General features: G+C 37.7%; 1 protein-coding gene across 5 annotated transcripts in view; it reads right to left on the reverse strand.

The window, feature by feature from the left end:
• Positions 1-5,209: 5,209 nt before the first annotated feature.
• The window catches only part of RRAGB (Ras related GTP binding B), a 42,364-nt gene continuing 32,566 nt past the window's right edge, over positions 5,210-15,007 (reverse strand). For all 5 annotated transcript variants that reach the window (XM_027609208.1, XM_027609207.1, XM_027609206.2 and 2 more), the window contains 3 exons: positions 7,920-8,011; positions 6,737-6,852; positions 5,210-5,727 (listed from right to left, as the gene is read on the reverse strand). In XM_027609208.1, the coding sequence (XP_027465009.1) occupies positions 5,630-5,727; positions 6,737-6,852; positions 7,920-8,011 (306 nt within the window). In that variant the 3' untranslated portion in view covers positions 5,210-5,629. The remainder of the gene's footprint in view (positions 5,728-6,736; positions 6,853-7,919; positions 8,012-15,007) is intronic.

Raw genomic sequence — 15,007 nt, forward strand, 5'->3', positions numbered from 1 at the left:
GAATTCAACAATACATTTAAAAAATTGTCACAGGAGGGAGGCAAGATGGTCGAGTAGTAGGGGACCCCCTTTCAACTGTTGCCCTGAATTTAGCTGGATATCTATCAAACCATTTTGAACACCCATGAAATCAGCCTGAGGATGTAAGAATATATATCTGTATATCTACAAGCAGAAAAGCAACTATCTTTTGCAAGGTAGGACGTGCAGAGTTGTGAATCTGTGGGGAGATATCAGAACATAAACAGAAGGGGGAAGAAGCCTCCTAATAGCTGGCTCGTGGAAAGTGATATAACACTGGAGTGCAAAATCAGAACCCTTAGAAATCTGCTGTAGTGAGAGACATCCCTCTCTGAAAGGGGCTCTGGAAATGAAAAGGCAGATTTCTAGGTGGGGCATTGTGGTCTTGGGATCCGAAGAGTCACTGAGTGAATGGGGGTGCCTGAACCACTAGAGTGTCTAAACAGTGGAGTGCAGAAGCAGGTTATGGTCAGCAAGCCCAGGAGTGGACTCTCAACTAGGGTCAACATAAACCACGAGGCAGGCCCCTCAGGAATCACTCCTTTACCTCTTTGGTTAGGTTTATTCCTATGTATCTCATGTTTTTTGATGTTATTGCAAATGGAATCGATTCTCTAATTTCTCTTTCTACAGTTACATTGTTAGTGCATATAAAAGCAACTGATTTTTGTGCATTGATTTTGTACCCTGCCACATTACTGAATTTCTGTAGGAGTTCTAGTAATTTGAGGGTGGAGTCTTCTGGGTTTTCCACATAAAGTATGTGTCATCTATGACATCTATGAAGAGAGTTTGACTTCTTTGCCAATTTGAATGCCTTCTTTTCTTTTTTGTTGTCTGATTTCTGATGCTAGGACTTCTAGTAATATGTTGAACAACAGTGGTGAGAGTGGGCATCCTTGTCGTGTTCCTGATCTTAAGGGAAAGGCTCTCTGCTTTTCCCCATTGAAAATGATATTCGCTGTAGGCTTTTCATAGATGGTTTTTATAAAATTGATGAATGTTGACTCTATCCCTACACTCTGAAAAATTTTAAACAGTAAAGGATGCTGTATTTTGTCAAATGCTTTTTCTGCATCAATTGAGAGGATCATCTGGTTCTTGTCTCTAATTAATATGTTCTATCACATTGATTGATTTGTGAATGTTAAACCATCCTTGCATACCAGGAATAAATCCCAGCCAGCCAAGATGGATGCTTTTAATGTGCTGTTGGATCCTATTGGCTAGGATCTTGTTGAGAATTTTGGCATCCCTATTCATCAGGGAAATTGGTCTGTAATTCTCCTTTTTGATGGGATCTTTGCGTGGTTTTGGGATCAAGGTAGAGCTGGGCTCATAGAATGAGTTTGGAAGTTTTCCTTCTATTTATATTTTTTGAAACAGCTTTAGGAGAATAGGTATTATTTCTTTTTTAAATGTTTGATAGAATTCCCCTGGGAAGCCATCTGACCTTGGACTCTTGTTTTTTGGGAGGTTTTTGATTGACACTTCAATTTTGTTACTGGTTATTGGTCTATTCAGATTGTCTATTTCTTCCTGTTTCAGTCTTGGTAGTTTATAAGTTTCCCAGAAGGCATCCCATTTCTTCCAGGTTGCTTAATTTATTGGCATATAGTTGCTGATAATAATTTCTATAATTGTTTCTATTACCTTGGTGTTAGTCGTGATATCTCCCATTTCATTCATAATTTTATTAATTTGGGTCCTTTCTCTTTTCTTTTGGATAAATCTGGCCAGAGGTTTATTGATCTCATTAATCCTTTCAAGAACCAGCTTCTAGTTTCATTGATCTGCTCTACTGTTTTTGTTTCCATTTCATTGATCTCTGCTCTAATCTTTATTATTTCTCTTCTCCTGCTTGGTTTAGGTTTTATTTGCTGTACTTTCTCCAGTTCTTTTAGGTGTAAGGTTAGGTTGTCCATTCGGGATTTTTCCACTTTTTTGAGAGAGACTTGGATGACTATGTATTTCCCCTTTAGGACTGCCTTTGCCATATCCCATAGGTTTTGGACCAACGTGTTTTTGTTCTCATTCATTTCCATGAATTGTTTAAGTTCCTTTTTAATTTCCTGGTTGACCCAAACATTCCTTAGTGCAATGGTCTTTAGCTTCCAAGTGTTTGAATTCCTTCCAAATTTTCTTCTTGTGATTGAGTTCCAGTTTCAAAGCATTGTGGTCTGAAAATATGCAGGGAATAATCTCAATCTTTGAGTATTGGTTGAGACCTGATTTGTGACCCAGTATGTGGTCTATTCTGGAGAAAGTTCCATGTGCATTCGAGAAGAATGAGTATTCCATTGTTTTAGGGTGGAATGTTCTGTATATCTATGAAGTCCATCTGGTCCAGTGTGTCATTCAAAGCTCATTTCTTTGTTGATTTGCTTAGATGATCTATTGCTGAGTGTGGAGTGTTGAGGTCTCCTATTAAAGTATTATTATCAATATGATTCTTTATTTTGGTTAACAGTGGGCTTATGTAGTTGGCTGCTCTCATGTTGGGGGCATAGATATTTACAACCGTTAGCTCTTCTTGTTGGATAGACCCTTAAGAATGATATAGTGTCCCTCTGTATCTCTTACTACAGTCTTAGCTTAAAATCTAATTTGTCTGATACTAGAATTGATACCCCAGCTTTCTTCTGAGGTCTGTTGGCATGAAAAATGGTTCTCCATCCCCTCACTTTCAGTCTGGATGTAACTTTAGGTTCAAGATTAGTCTCTTGGTGACAGCCAAGATGGGTCCTTTTTATCCAATCTGCAACTCTGTGCCGTTTCATGGGAGCATTTAGGCCATTCACGTTGAGAGTTACTATTAAAAGATATGATTTTAGTGCCATATGTTGCCTGTGAAGTCCCTGTTTCTATAGATTGTCTCTGCACATTTCTGGTCTACATTACTCTTGGGGTCTTTCTTCTTTTATAGAAACTCCCCTTAATATTTCTTGCAGGGTCGGCTTGGTGGTCACATATTCTTTCAGGTTCTGCCGGTCCTGGAGGCTCCTTCTCTCTCCATCCATTCTGAATGACAGTCTTTCTGTATAAAGTATCCTTGGCTGCCTGTTATTCTCATTCCATACCCTGAATGTCTTGCCAGCCCTTTCTGGCTTGCCAGGTCTCTGTGGATGGGTCTGACATTATTCTGATGTTTTTCCCTCTGTAGGTAAGAAATCTCTTCCCCCTAGCTGCTTTCAGGATTGCTTACTTGGTTCTAAGATTTGCAGGTTTACTATTATATGTCAGGGTGCTGGTCTGTTCTCATTGATCTTGGGATCTATTCTCATTGATCTTGGGATCTATTCTCATTGATCTCTGCCCATTAGACAAGAATGCTTTTTTCCTTTCCCGTTTAGGGAAGTTCTCAGCTATGATTTGCTCAAATATATCTTCTAGACCTCTCTCTCCACCCCCTCAGGGATCCCAATAATTCTGACATTGGAACGTTTCATGGCGTCATTAATTTCTCTCAGTCTAGTATCTTGGGCTTTAAGCCTTTCTCCCCCAGGCCTCCTTGGTTTCCTTCGTTTCTATCATCTTATCTTCTAGCTCACTAATTCATTTTTCTGCCTTGTTTACCCTGGCTGTTAGGGTATCCAGTTTAGACTGCTTCATTCATAGCACTTTTAAGTTCTGCCTGATTATATCTCATTTCTGCCCTTAGAGATTCTATATTGGCGCTAATATTTTTCTCAAGCCTAGATACCAACTTCATAATTGCTACTCTGAAGTCTGACATCTTGCTTATATCCATATCCATTAGGTCTGTGGCAGAGGCCACAGTCTCTGATTCTTTTCTTTGTTGGGAGTTCCTCCTCTTAGTCATTCTGTTAGGGGGTGGTTGAAGGAATGTACAGAGTCCAAAGTATTAACCACGACCCAAGTAAGATGCACTCGTTTTATAGAGAACCTAGGGTTGTTGTCCTCTTGTTCTTCCAGCCTGTCTTCTGGGGGAGGGGCCTGCCACACTCTTACTTATGCAATCCTGCTGAGCAGAATTGCCCTGCCCTTGTTGGGGGCAGGGTGGGTGGTGGGTTCAGTGGAAACCAGTTTTTTTGAGTTTTGTTCTCTGGGGGCTTTCTGTGTCTCTTCCCACTGCACCCAAACCTCTGACCCAGAGCAGAGAAATCATAGTCTGCTCTTCACTGAGCTCTTCAGGACACACAGTCTCTGTTGCTAAAAACCGCAGCCTCCCCAGTGTTGTGCCTCACAGCAATTCTCCCAGAGGTCGATCCCAGGGCTGGGTGTATCTCTGCCCTTTGTGCTTCCAAAACTGCGAGCTGCCCCTGGTTCAAACACATGCACCCACAGCTCCTGGATCCTGTCTGGGGCTGCACTAAAGTCTTTTCCCTGCCGCTATCGCTTTGTGGTCTGTGCCTGGTCCCCAGCGCAGGACGCTTTTGTGCTCTGGTATTATATCACCTTCCTGATACCAGCTTATGGTGGCTCCCTCCCCCTTCTGTTTATCTTCCAATATCTGCCCACAGAATCATGGCTTTGCCCTTCCTACCTCATGACCGCCAGAGATTTTCTGCTTGTAGAGATCCAGATATATATATTCTTACATCTCAGGCTGATTTTGTGGGTGTTCAGAATGGGTTGGTAGATATCCAGCTAAATTGGAGACTGGTTGAAATAGGATTCCTTACTCCTCTATCTTCCATGCTCTTCCTAAAACACGTCTTGAAAAATATTTTAATACTACTTGACTAGCATAATGAAGGCATGTCCCATTAGGTGTAATGGAATATATAAATTAACTATTTCTGGACTACAGAGAAAGACGACTTACATCTCATAAATCCTATCTCTTTTCCCTCAACTTTTTATTCATTCCTTCCCCAATTGCATCCTGGAAGAGACTTTTCAACACATCTCAGGCCTACATTAGTGCCACAGCTTCCCCAACTGCCACCAGTCAGCCCAGACAGTTTAGGTTAACTTTCTTTCAAAATCCCTTTCACATAATTCCCCTTTTCAAAAGCTTATAATGCTTTCCTATTTCTTACCACATTATATCTAAACTCTTCTACCTAACATTAAGGCTATAATCTGGCTCCATCTTTCCTATCCAACTTTAATCTGTAATATTTCCCAACCAGCAGATCCTCTCCCCCTAGGATAACTGTGAAATTCATTTGCTCTTAGGGAAAAGCTGAAGAAACAAGGAAAAGAAAAACAGACACTGAAATCCCTAACAGCAAACGTTTATTTATAGTTGAAGTAAAGTAATATTTTTAATGCATGCTGAGAAAACAGTAATATTCCAAACTTACAGGTTACTATCTGATAGGGAATACAAGATGATGTTGGGAAAGGCTTTGGCATACACAACTATTAGAACCAGATTATCAGAACACACACTATTAGAATCTTATCAGAACACTTACATATCACATAATTTTATGCACATCAAGTCCATGAACAGCTCATCTTCTAACTTCTTACTGGCTATTTTAGTAAACAGCATTCAAGGTTAAACATTAAGACTAGAGAGTAGGAAGGAAATATAGAAGTGGTAAGCATCACATTTCAGAGCCTACATATATGAATACCTTAAGGTTAATTAAGACAGTATTTCAAAATTTTTTGAAACAACACTTGGCAATGTTTAGCGCATGAGAAGACACTGCTTTGGTCCATCCACCCTTTCCAGCTTTTCAAAGTGTTTTCTGGCATTGCGGATGTTGATCAGAGTAGCTGCAGAAGCTGAGGGTAGGGGTGGAGGAAATAGCCAACAGAATAAGTACAGGCAGCCAAAGGAATGTATGACTAATAAAAACAAATAAACAAAAGAGAGTCAAATCTCTCAACATATGTCACAGAGAACATACAGGAATAGGAAGTCCCAAGTTAACCGGGACTTAATTTTTCTGAATAAGTAGATTTGTTTATATTCTAAATACTACATTTCCAAAATAAAATTTCAAAATCTTTTGGTTTGGTTTACTTTTAGAATAAAACCCATTATCTTATGTTGTATTTTAATATTAACCGAAGGTAGGAAAAGCGAGTGGATCAGAGATAACTTAAACTTCTGCGAACATCCTAAAAATACTCAACTAATGAATCAATGAACGTTATATCAAAAACTAATTAGCCAAGGTATACTATACCTTAGCTATTACAAAAAAGAAAAGAAATACTGCTAGAACCTTTATTACAGTGGTTATGATGGATATGGCTATTATGGCATGGAAATACCAAACACCTACTTCCCTTTATGCCCATAACACAAATATGGGAATATGGTACTTAGGAATATACATTAAAATGGTTTAACATTTAGTAGTTCAGAATTTAGATTGATCAGTCTTTTTAAAATTGTTTACTATATGAAGCATTAAATCATACATTTGGATTCTCTTTTCTTCAAAATCCCTAGATTTAGTAACTTGATTTTTGAAATACCATGAAGAAAAAACAAAATACCCTACTCTAAATTATTTTTAAGCTTCAAAATGTAAGTCTATGAAACAAAAAAACTATTTACCACTAGTATGAAAATAGCCTTTTCATTGTGGTCAATAATACATAACAAAAAATTACCATTTTAACCACTTCAAAATATATAAGTCAGTGGCATTAAGTATATTCATACTGCTATGCAGCCATCCCCACTACAAAATTTTTTTTATTACCTAATAAAGTACTACCTCTAGGGCAATTAGTTTAAAGAATGTGCCTTTAAACCTATGTCAGCTAAGTTTAAACTTACGAATGGATGGATCAGACATCACCACCATCACATAAGTGTTGGATGTAAAGATGTCAATGAAAGCAGCAAAGTTAGAATTCCTGACTTCCATGCTCTGAAAAGAAGCAGCTAGTTTGCTATAGGAGAAATGAGAAAAAGAAGTAAAGAATATAAAATAATATCAATATAAAACATTCTTACCTTTTATGCTAAACCTTTTATACCATTATACCTTGATTCATCACTTCATTAAGACAGTTAATCACTAACCTCCCTTTGTTTTCCAAGGAAACTCTAATGCTGAATTTAGTATATTTTGTAAAGTGACTTAGAAAGTGCAGTAGGACTTGATATTGACTGTGAAATGGGCTTAGACCAAGATCCATGTTAAAATATCATGTTACAAAAGATTTCTCTAATATTTAAGAAGCTTAAGTTGAAATTTTCCTTTCATTGTGATTAATAAGTGTATTTTTTGAATGTCAGTTATATTGAAATTCAAGAAATGATCCCATTTCTTCAAAAACAAACAAGGTAATTACATTTGTACATCATTTGCTATTTCTTCCTAAAAATGTAGGCATAAACATGCCAGTAAGTCTCAGAGAGTACAAAGGCATAAAAAGAGTAAACTTATACCTGTACTTATACCTATTCTATTGTCTGGGCATCAAAATTTTACTAGGATAAGAATTTTGCTGATTAGATCTTTACTAAATTATAATGTTCTACCATTCTTTCTTCCTACATTCACAATGTTATGATTCAAACTGTATTTTATCAAAGGTGAGACAACATGATTAGGCATTTCTAGAATCTATTCTGTACTATTCCTGAATCATTACATTGTTATTTTAATTACTATAGTTTTATAGTAAATCTTTTATTTGTTAGGGTAAATTCTCCTTTCTTCTTTTTCAAAACTCTCTTGGACATTTTCTGTTTATTTCTTCCTAAATAGTATCAAGTATCTCGAAAGGCTTTTTTGCTTATTTTGCACATGCTTCTTCTCTATCAGTTGAATTTGCATTAAAGGACAATGACTTTCACCTTAGTCAACTCTAGGTTCCCTTAGAGGTTAGCTTTCTTTTTGATTAAACGAACTTTTATGAATACAGAAGTGCAGTCTACTATAGTTATTTGAACCCCTCAAAAATGACAATAATTTCTTTCTAGACATAAATAAATCACACAGATCTCTTACCTGCAGCTCAGCTTAAACTGCTTAATAATGTTGCTGATTTTCTCAAATCTGTGGGCATCACGCTGCTTTTTACACTGATAGTGAGAAATCACCTATGAAAAAGAGCAATGCCTTTAAATATGCAAGGTAGTCATATCACCCTCTGCTACTTACTCCTCAAGGCAGACCTCTGTCAGTCTCTTGGTCACCCTATTTTCAGGGTAGACTTGGCACCTGGTTTATTGTTTCTTTTTTCCCATATCATGCCAATGTTCCGCATAATTTCAACATCCCTATGGATAACCCATATAGTAGTGTTTGGTTATAATTTTATTAGAGCATTAAAGTATTATCTATTTTGGTTCAGTGCTGTTCTTCCTCACTTAATTTAATCATTAAATGTTCATCTTATTTCAATATTTCACAGTATGTTTTTTGATTAAATAAGTACAAATTAAAAAGAAAAAAATATAAAATTTTTAACTGTTCTTCACAAGTACCTAATGTATTGATTTTTTTTAAAAGATTTTATTTATTTATTTGACAGAGAGAGAGCACAAGTAGGCAGAGTGGCAGGCAGAGGGAGAGGGAGAAGCAGGCTCTCCGCTGAGCAGGGAGCCGGATGTGGGGCTTGATCCCAGAACACCAGGATCATGACCTCAGCCGAAGGCAGCTGCTTAACTGACTGAGCCACCCAGGCGCACCTAATGTATTGATTTTAATGAAGGCTATAACTAAGTGGCTTTTGGTATTACATTTAAAAATCTTTTAAGATTTTATTTGAGAGAGAATGAGAGACAGAGAGCACGAGAGGGAAGAGGGTCAGAAGGAGGAGTAGACCCCCCACTGAGCAGGGAGCCCGATGTGGGACTCGATCTCAGGACTCCAGGATCATGACCTGAGCCGAAGGCAGTCGCTTAACCAACTGAGCCACCCAGGTGCCCCTACATTTAAAAATCTTAAGTATGCAGTGAAGCATGCCCCTCCCTGTCCCCACCTCTTTCTTATCAGCGCCCTCTCTATGCTCCTAGCTGAGTGTCCCATGGGGTCTGAAGCATTTACTTTGAAACATAGTGTTCAAAGCAGGACCATAAAGCATAAAGCAGGATTTTTTCCACAGCCGCCTGCATAGGCAGCTAGTAATAATGGAATAAGACCATGGTTCTATTTTGTTGGTTTTCAGAACCAACAAAATGACTGATTAAGAGGAATGGGCAGGGGCATTCGTATTGCACTGCTACAGGTCTAATTCTTGGACTGACACAAGACAGACAAGAGTGAAAACATTTGCCAAGAATGTTTTCATTAATTAAGAATGAATGTCAGAGGTTCACTCGTATGTGGAGGACCATAGGGGAAGGGAGGGAAATCTGAAGGGTGAGAAATCAGAGAGGGAGATGAACCATGAGAGACTATGGACCCTGGGAAACAAACTGAGGGTTTCAGAGGGGAGGGGGTGGAGGATGGGGTAACAGGGTGATGGGTATTAAGGAAGGCATGTGTTGTGATGAGCATTGGGTGTTATATGCAACTAATGAGTCATTGAACACTACATCAAAAACTAATGACATATTATACAGTGGTTAACTGAATATATATATATATATATATATATATATATATATATATATATATATAAAATATATGAATGAATGAATGTCGGAGGTTCAAAGATAATTAGATACCACTGTAGTTCTACCACAAATGATGATGACTGATGATGCAGCAGCATTATAACCATGATCTGTGAGGTAGCTTCCAGGAAACCAAAGTCTTTGGGTTCCAAAGGGAACCTTTGGGTTCAGAGGTTACAAAGCTGCAATTTAAAGGAATTGATGGAAGGGTACCACCCTTCCTAGAGCCTGTGGCTTAATCTGACTCAACACTGGAAACCTTACCCAGCCTGGACATGGACAGCATTGACATGGAAAGTTCTTTCCCGATTCTGTGCATGGCGGTGCATGGCTGTTCTTATTCGGTGAAGTAATTTGCCTGGTTAATTCCTATAATGAACAAGACTCTGGCATGCTCACTAGTTACATGACTCCCAAGCTAGGAGCACCCAAATACATAAAGCAGTTAATAACAAACATAAAAGAACTAAGCAATAATAATACAATAATAGTAGGGGATTTTATATCACACTTACATCAATGGACAGATGATCTAAACAGAAAATCGACAAGGAAACAATGACTTTCAAAGACATAATGGAACAGATGGATTTAATAGATGTATTCAGAACATTCCATCCCAAAACAACAGAATACACATTCTTCTCAAGTACAAACAAAACAATCTCCAGAAGAGATCACATATTAGCCCACAAAACAAACCTCAATAAATTCAAGAATATCAAAATCACACCATGCATATTTTCTCACCACAATGCTATGAAATTAGAAATCAACCAAAAGAAAAAAATGGGAAAGACCACAAATATATGGAGGATAAATAACACACTACTAAACAATGAATGGGTCAACCAAGAAATCAAAGAATAAAAAGTACATGGAAACAAATGAAAATGAAAACAATGGTCCAAAACCTCTGGGATGCAGCAAAACCAGTTCTAAGAGGGAAGTTTACGGCATTACAAGACTATCTCAAGAAGCAAGAAAAATCTAAAATAAACAAGCTAACCCTACACCTAAAGGAGGTAGAAAAAGAACAATGGACAAAACCTAAGCCAGCAGAAGGAAGGAAATAATAAAAATTAGAGCAGAAAGAAATGATAAAGAAATTTAAAAACAAAAGAACAGATCAATGAAACCAGGAGCTAGTTCTTTGAAAAGTTAATAACATTGACAAACCTCTAAGCTGGATGTATTAAAAAAAAAAAAAAAAGAGAGAAAGGACCAAAATAAATAAAATCATAAATGAGAGAGGAGAAATAACAACCAACCATACAAGCAATCATAAGAGAGTATTATGAAAAACTATATGCCAACAAATTGGACAATCTAGAAGAAATGGATAAATCCCTAGAAACATATAAACTATCAACACTGAAACAGGAAGAAATAGAAACCTTGAACACACTGATAACCAGCAAAGAAATTGAATCAGAAATCAAAAATCTCCCAATAACAAAAGTCCAGGGCCAGATGGCTTCACAGGTGAATTCCACTAAACACTTAAAGAAGAGTTAATGCCTATTCTCACAATATTCCAAAATTAGAAAAGGAAGGAAAACTTCCATATTCATTCTAGGAGGCCAGTATTACCTGATAGTGAAACCATATAAAGACACCAATAAAAAAGAGAACTACAGGTCAATATCCCTGATGAACACAAATATAAAAATTACCAACAAATTACCAGCAAACAGAATTCAACAATGCATTAAAAAAAAACATTCACCGTGATCAAATGGGATTTATTCCTGGGTTACAAGAACAGTTCAATATTTGCAAATCAATCAACATGATACATCACATCAGTAAGAGAAGGGGTAAGAACTATATGATCATTTCAATAGATGCACACAAAGCATCTGACAAAGTACAACATCCATTCATTATCAAAATCCTCAACAAAAGTGTTTTTTAAAAAAATTTATTATGTTATGTTAGTCACCATACATTACAACATTAGTTTTTGATGTAGTGTTCCATGATTCATTGCTTGCGTATAACACCCAGTGCTCCATGTGCCCTCCTTAATACCCATCACCGGGCTGACCCATTCCCCAACCCCAATCCCCTCGAAAACCCTCATTTTGTTTCTCAGAGACCATAGTCTCTCATGGTTCATGCCCCCCTCCGATTTCCCCCTCTTCATTTTTTACTTCCTACTATCTTCTTTTTTTTTTTTAACATATATTACTTGTTTCAGAGGTACAGGTCTGTGAATCATTAGTCTTACACAATTCACAGCACTCACCATAGCAATACACTACCCAATGTCCATCACCCAGCCACCCCATCCCTCTCACCCCCCACCACTTCAGCAACCCTCAGTTTGTTTCCTGAGATTAAGAGTCTCCTATGGTTTGTCTCCCTCTCTGGTTTCATCTTGATTCATTTTTTCCTCCCTTCCCCATGGTCCTCTGTCTTGTTTCTCAAATTCCTCATATCAGTGAGATCATATGATATCTTTCTCTGACTTATTTCACTTAGCATAATACCCCCTAGTTCCATTCATGTCATTGCAAATGGCAAGATTTCGGGGTTTTTTGACGGCTGCAGAATATTCCATTACACACACACACACACACACACACACACACACACACACACACACAATCTCACATCTTTATCCATTCATCTGTTGATGGACTTTTGGCTCTTTCCATAGTTTGGATTTGTGGACACTGCTGCTATAAACATTAGGGTGCATGTACCCCATTGATCACTACATTTGTATCTTTGGGGTAAATACCCAGTAGTGCAATTGCTGGGTCATAGCATAACTCTATTCATAACATCTTGAGGAAACTCCATACTCTTTTCCAGAGTGGCTGTACCAGCTTCCATTCCCACCAACACTGTAGAAGGGTTCTCCCTTTCTCCACATCCTCACCAACATCTGCCATTTCCTGACTTGTTAATTTGAGCCATTCTGACTGCTGTGAGGTGGTATCTCATTGAGGTTTTGATTTGGATTTCCCTGATGCTGAGTGACGTTGAGCACTTTTTCATGTGTCTGTTGGCCATTTGGATGTCTTCTTTGCAGAAATGTCTGTTCACGTCTTTTGCCCATTTCTTGATTGGATTATTTGTTCTTTAGGTGTTGAGTTTGGTAAGTTCTTTACAGATTTTGGATACTAGCTCTTTATCTGATAATGTCATTTGCAAATATCTTCCCCCATTCTGTCAGCTGTCTTTTGGTTTTATTGAAAGTTTCCTGCGTTGTGCAAAAGCTTTTTAACTCGATGAAGTCCCAATAGTTCATTTTTGCTCTTGCTTCCCTTGCCTTTGGCGATGTTTCTAGGAAGAAGTTGTTGCGGCTGAGGTCGAAGAAGTTGCTGCCTGTGTTCTCCTTTAGGATTTTGATGGACTCCTGTCTCACGTTTAGGTCTTTCAACAATTTTGCATCTATTTTTGTGTGTGGTGTGAGGAAATGGTCCAGTTTCATTCTTCTGCATGTGGCTGTCCAATTTTCCCAACACCATTTGTTGAAGAGACTGTTTTTTTTTCCATTGGACATTCTTTCCTGCTTTGTCGAAGATTAGTTGACCATAGAGTTAAGGGTCCATTCCTGGGCTCTCTATTCTATTCCACTGATCTATGTGTCTGTTTTTGTGCCAGTACCATACTGTCTTGATGATTACAGCTTTGAAATAGAGCTGGAAATCCGGAATTGTGATGCCACTAGCTTTGCTTTTCTTTTTCAACATTCCTCTGGCTATTCGGGGTCTTTTCTGGTTCCATACAAATTTATTATTTGTTCCATTTCTTTGAAAAAGTGGATGGTATTTTGATAGGGATTGCATTAAATGTGTAGATTGCTCTAGGTAGCATAGACATTTTCACAATATTTGTTCTTCCAATCCATGAGCATGGAACGTTTTTCCATTTCTTTGTGTCTTCCTCAATTTCTTTCATGAGTATTCTATAATTTTCTGAGTACAGATCCTTTGCCTCTTTGGTAAGATTTATTCCTAGGTATCTTATGGTTTGGGGTGCAATTGTAAATGGCATTGAATCCTGAATTTCTCTTTCTTCGATCTTGTTGTTGGTGTATAAAATGCCACTGATTTCTAAGGATTTTATATCCTGCCACTTTACTGAATTCCTGTATGAGTTCTAGCAGTTTTGGGGTGGAGTCGTTAGGGTTTCCCACATCAAGTATATCATCTGCGAAGAGTGAGAGGTTGACTTCTTCTTTGCCAATTCGGATGTCTTTTCTTTTTGTTGTCTGATTCCTGTGGCTAGGACTTCTAATACTATGTTGAATAGCAGTGGTGATAGTGGACATCCCTGCCATATCCCTGACCTTAGGTGAAAAGCTCTGTTTTCCCCATTGAGAATATTTGCTGTGGGTTTATCATAGATGGCTTTTATGATATTGAGGTATGTACTCTCTATCCCTATACTCTGAAGAGTTTAATCAAGGAAGGATGCTGTACTTTGTCAAATTCTTTTTTTAAGTATTGAGAGGATCATACGGTTTTGTTCTTTTACTAATGTATTGTATCACATTGATTGATTTCGGATGTTGAACCAACCCTGCAGATCAGGAATAATTCCCACTTGTTTGTGGTAAATAATCCTTTTAATGTAGCGTTGGATCCTATTGGCTAGTATTTTGGTGAGAACTTTTGCATCCATGTTCATTGGGTATATTGGTTTGTAATTCCCCTTTTTCATGGGGTCTTTGGTTTGGGGATCAAGGTGATGCTGGCCTCATAAAACGAGTTTGGAAGTTTTCCTTCCATTTCTATTTTTTTGGAACAGTTTCAGAAGAGTAGGTATTAATTCTTCTTTAAATGCTCAGTAGAATTCCCCTGGGAAGCCATCTGGCCTGGCGCTCTTGTTTTTTGGGAGATTTTTGATTACTGCTTCAATTTCCTTACTGGTTATGGGTCTGTTCAGGTTTTCTATTTCTTCCTGGTTCAGTTTTGGTAGTTTATACTTCTCTAGGAATACACCCATTTCTTCCAGATTGTCTAATTTGCTGGCATATAATTGCTCATCATACGTTCTTATAATTGTTTGTGATCTCTCCTCTTTCATTCTTGATTTTATTTATTTGGGTCCTGTTTATTTTCTTTTTGTTAAGTTTGGCCAGGGGCTTATCAATCTTACTAATTCTTTCAAAGAATAAGCGCCTAGTTTTGTTGATCTGTTCTACTGTTCTTTTGGTTTCTATTTCCTTGATTTCTGTTCTGATCTTTATTATTTCTCTTCTTCTGTTGGGTTTAGGCTTTGTTTGCTCTTATTTCTCCAGCTCCTTTAGGTGTAGGGTTAGGTTGTATATTCAGACCTTTCATGTTTCTTGAGAAAGGCTTGTATTGCTATTTACTTTCCTCTTAGGACTGCCTTTGCTGCATCCCAAAGATTTTGAACAGTTGTGTTTTCATTTTCCTTTCCATGAATTTTTTTAATTCTTCTTTAATTTCCTGGTTGACCCATTCATTCTTTAGGATGCTCTTTAGCCTCCAT

Source organism: Zalophus californianus, chromosome X (genome assembly GCF_009762305.2).
Source record: "Zalophus californianus isolate mZalCal1 chromosome X, mZalCal1.pri.v2, whole genome shotgun sequence".
Lineage (NCBI taxonomy): Eukaryota > Metazoa > Chordata > Mammalia > Carnivora > Otariidae > Zalophus > Zalophus californianus.